Source organism: Brassica oleracea, chromosome C1, assembly GCF_000695525.1.
Source record: "Brassica oleracea var. oleracea cultivar TO1000 chromosome C1, BOL, whole genome shotgun sequence".
Classification (NCBI taxonomy): Eukaryota; Viridiplantae; Streptophyta; class Magnoliopsida; order Brassicales; family Brassicaceae; genus Brassica; species Brassica oleracea.
In genome coordinates, this window is record NC_027748.1 from 6,732,745 (window position 1) to 6,737,115 (window position 4,371).

The 4,371-nt window shown below is 36.3% G+C and overlaps 1 protein-coding gene across 2 annotated transcripts in view; it reads right to left on the minus strand.

Moving 5' to 3' along the window:
* Nucleotides 1-2,153: 2,153 nt before the first annotated feature.
* LOC106317954 (glycerophosphodiester phosphodiesterase protein kinase domain-containing GDPDL2-like) overlaps nucleotides 2,154-4,371 on the minus strand; it is a 9,125-nt gene continuing 6,907 nt past the window's right edge. Inside the window, exons 3-5 of one of the 2 annotated variants that reach the window (XM_013755780.1) lie at nucleotides 3,893-3,912; nucleotides 3,767-3,799; nucleotides 2,154-3,687 (exon numbers count right to left, since the gene is read on the minus strand). In XM_013755780.1, coding sequence (XP_013611234.1) covers nucleotides 2,516-3,687; nucleotides 3,767-3,799; nucleotides 3,893-3,912 — 1,225 coding nt within the window. In that variant the 3' untranslated portion in view covers nucleotides 2,154-2,515. The remainder of the gene's footprint in view (nucleotides 3,688-3,766; nucleotides 3,800-3,892; nucleotides 3,913-4,371) is intronic. The other variant, XM_013755788.1, reaches the window with a different exon arrangement.

Here is a 4,371-nt window from a genome sequence, read left to right on the forward strand (position 1 = left end):
TTGTAGTAGGAGGAGAGAACGATGGGATTGGGGAACCAAGCAGAAACGGAGCTTAACAGAAAGTAAATTATAAACTGGAAATTAAAGAAAGCAGCTATAACTATAGTGAAGACTCGGTGCGCTACAACTCAGGATGACCTCTTAGCGCACTGCAAATAAAGAAAAAAACATTGTTAAGAAACATGATACTGTAATGGAGAGAGAGAGTAATGTAATGAAGGGAAGAAGAAGCTTTACGTTGGAGTAGACAGAGATTTGAATTTCTTGATTCCACCATTGGGGCGAACGTCTTCAATGTTGTAACCGAGGGGAGCTTCGTAAAATAAGGAACTACTACTACTGCTGGACTTCTTTTTACCATATTTTGACTCCATCACAATCTCATTCACGCTTCCTGCAATTTCAAGACCAAACCATATGTATTAGATGCAGGAAAGAAAAACAACGCTTAATAGAGACTTATCAATGTTCAAAGTTTTCACATTTCAATAACAGATCTCGAATAAACGTTCAATTTATCAGAGGAGACATGATCAGAATTGTTTCATTATATCTACAACTATGAGACTTAAACCGAATATAGGCATCTATATATGTAAACACAACATCAATCAAAACATAAATCGTCTGATACAAAATATAATAATTGTTCAGAATGATGAATCTCTTGTACAAAAAACCGAATAAAATGTAAATCAATCGTAATCCTAGGTAAATACGTTAGAGATATTTACTTTATATATAAAGATTTAGATCAAGACCAGAATTACGAATCCCTTCTTTCCAGATATGAACAAAACCTCCAGAAACTGAAAGTCAAAACAATCGAGGTTATGATAGCATCATCCTCAGGGTTGTTAGGATGATTTAGAGTGTAGGCATGCTAACCTTTTTACCTTTTTATAATCGAACCTCGACCGACCTCGAAGAGAAAATGTGGCATTGAAGATAGATCGATGGATTTAAGAAGAAATTTAATAGGAATGACCGATGGATTTCTGAATCAGTAGGAAGAAGATGAAAAGTTTGTTTGAAACCTAGAGGCGGAGAAGAGAGAGCGAGCTGAAACTATATCATAACAAAAGCCTGAAATACAGACCCAAAACCACAGAAGCCCAAACCCAAGTAATTATTTAATGATGTGGAGTAATGCTGCAATTCTACTGGACGAATTTCCAATCCGACGTGGACATCCTCCGAGGGTTTTATATTTGGCTTTTAGTATAGTTTCGATGGTTGACGATTTTAAATCTTAACAGTTTGGTTAGTAAATGTTGTTGTCAGATGTACTCATTTTTCCGGATATTGTTTAATGACTAGACTACATCCAGTGGAACTCAATCATTTTTGTATTAATTAATGGTAAGAGACTCGGTCGTATTTGTAGTGCAGATGTTAAGTGACGTTACTCTCACTAGCTAATGTTGTCTTTTTCTTCTTCTATACTATCATGCTTAACCATGTAATTTCCTACCAGCAACAAGGTATATTGGCCAAGGTTTTATGATTATCTTACCTCACAAACCAATAATATCCTTATGTTCCGGTGGTCTTATCGATTCTGAATTTGATAGATTCATTACCGAAAGCTTTGCTAAATTTGATAAGTGCATTACTTCTGCTTTCCTGAAATCAAGAGTGGGTAATGGTTCAAATAAAGGGACGAAACACGCTAATAATATTGGTTAATGTCAGCTGAATATAAACTTACAATCATCCTATTTTTAAGAAGGAACGCATGTGTTAACGTTCTAAGTTTTTAATTTCGAGTTAACATGTTCGTTTTCACTTTGTAAGCATTTATATGCGATATGCCTTACTGGTTAGATGCGGGGTCGAATGTATTTTGACTGATCAATGTGTTGTCTGCAATAAGCCACACACGTGTATTCAATTGAGCTTATGATACTGATATTCACAAGGAAAAGCCTAAACATTTGAGAAAGATTGAAGAATTAGGATCTAGCCAGCCAAAATGCAAAACTCAGATACTTGAAGGTTATCAACTAAGGTAAGTACCCCAATTTGAAAAAAAAATTTTGGTCTTTCTGTATTTCAGATGTAAAAGAATAGAATATAAACCATTCACCAAGTGGCATTTATATAGTAAGTCACTTTGAATATAACTCAAAGATGAATGATGCTGGGAATATCATCTGAATATCAATATTGCTTGTTAACTCCATAAGCAAGGTTAGGCCTAATTAATACTGATGAGTTACATTATTTCCATGCCAATTAATCTACAATGCAAAACCTAACAATGTCAGATTTTTGCACCTAGAAATATAATTCCATAAGCAAATGATCCGTTAGTTTTGGGCTTTCACTTCCGCTTCAATTATACAATAGTAAAGATCAGCAAAACTAAATGAGTTTCATCAAGAAACCAACAAGCAGATCTCAAGACTTTGACAACTTTCTTGTAGGCTTTGGTTTTACGAGGAATACGAAATATCTTGTCTTTTTTTTTTTGCTCAAAAAAAGAAATATCTTGTCTCTCTTCCACGATTTCTTAAACCTCTTCTCTGGAAACGATCAAAGTATCTTGCCCGGCCCTAAGAGTTTTTCTCTCTAACAAGCTTTGAGTAGAGATACTAGAAGTATCTTTGCTGTCTTTAATAGTTTCCCAAGCGGCTACCAGATGTGAATCAAAGAGAGGCTTAGGTGGTACTTGGAGAGCTTCTAGACTTCCCTCTAACATTCCTATGACTTTTCTTATTGGTGGACGATCAGTTGGATTGGTCTGAATACACCACAAACCCACCAGTGCCATTTTCTTCACTATCTTCTCTTCTTCTTCTTCCATTATATGATCTCCTACAAGTCTAATGGTTTCCTTCCTCTCGAGATCATCATAGATCCATTCTGGAAAGTTCATTGAACTTGGATTGGACCTAGAAGTTTCAGCTCTTCTTTTGTTCTTTGCCCCAATCATCTCGAGAACCACCATTCCATAACTATACACATCTGACTTATGAGAAGCTTCACCAAAGTTCTTGGAAAACACTTCAGGAGCAATGTAACCTATGGTCCCTCTTGCGTCCAACAACGACACGATACTCTCTTTGTTTTTGCATAGCTTAGCAAGGCCAAAGTCCGAAATCTTCGGACACAAATCTCCATCCATGAGTATATTTTGTGGCTTTATATCGAAATGCACAATCTTCGATACACAACTATTGTGCAAGTACTCTAACCCACGAGCAACGCCTACCGCAATGTTGTATAGAGCTTTCCAGTCCATCTTAGTTGACATATTCTCCGAGATAAACTTGTCAAGTGATCCATTGGGCATGAACTCATAAATGATAGCTCTCCTGCTCCCTTCGTAGCAGAATCCAAATAGAGAGACGATATTAACATGAGATGCTCTACTCATGCTAGCTAATTCATTGATGAAATCATCTCCATTCCCCTTTGAATCATCCAAGATCTTTAGTGCAATATCTCGACCGCCAGCATCGGGTAATTTTCCTTTATAAACTGTTCCAAATCCTCCTTTCCCTAGAACATGAGCAAACGAGTTTGTCATGTTCTTGACGTTTTCATAACTATATCGTTTCAACATTATAGCAGCTTCAATGTTCTCATCGGTCGAATATCGCTTCCTTCTCGCATTCTTTGCTCTCATCACTACCACAATCGCAACAATGATGATTATCAAAGCTACAGCTGCTGTTCCTCCTGCAAGAAATAATAGGTAAGACTTAGGTCTTACGTACATGAATGACTAAAAGAGAAATGGCTGGGATGAGTGTGGTACCGAGTATGGGTCCTAACTTCCGTACAGAACTTTCTGCAAACGTATCAAATATACAGAAAGATTAAGAATCCAAAATAAACATTCATATAGATTTTTACCGAATGATGAAAACAGAAATAAGCTTACCTTTCCCTCCTGCTATTGAGCTTTTATCACGCGGATCCAGATTAATTTTTCATTGGAGAGAAAGAAAATAAATTAATAAATAAAACATTGTATCAATATCATTATTTTTACTAGGACTAGGATCCACAAAATTACGGGAGAAAAGCAGTATATTATTTTATCCCATACTTTCGTGCTGCTACACTACAACAAAACGTGCCCATAACAACGAAGATTTACGACGAAAATATTTCGTCGTAAATTTACATGGTGTTTACAACACAGTTACGAGAAGTCCAACTTTCGTCGTAAACGCCATGTAAATTTACGACGAAATATGTTCGTCGTAAAATCCATGTAAGTTTACGACGAAAGTACGTGGAATGAGAAATACGTCGTAATCGTTACTTCGACATTGCAACGAAACATGTTACCGTTATATTTAGGTGAAAACGTGTATTCAATGTGCTTTAACTTACCTAATTTCGTCGTAAAGTCGT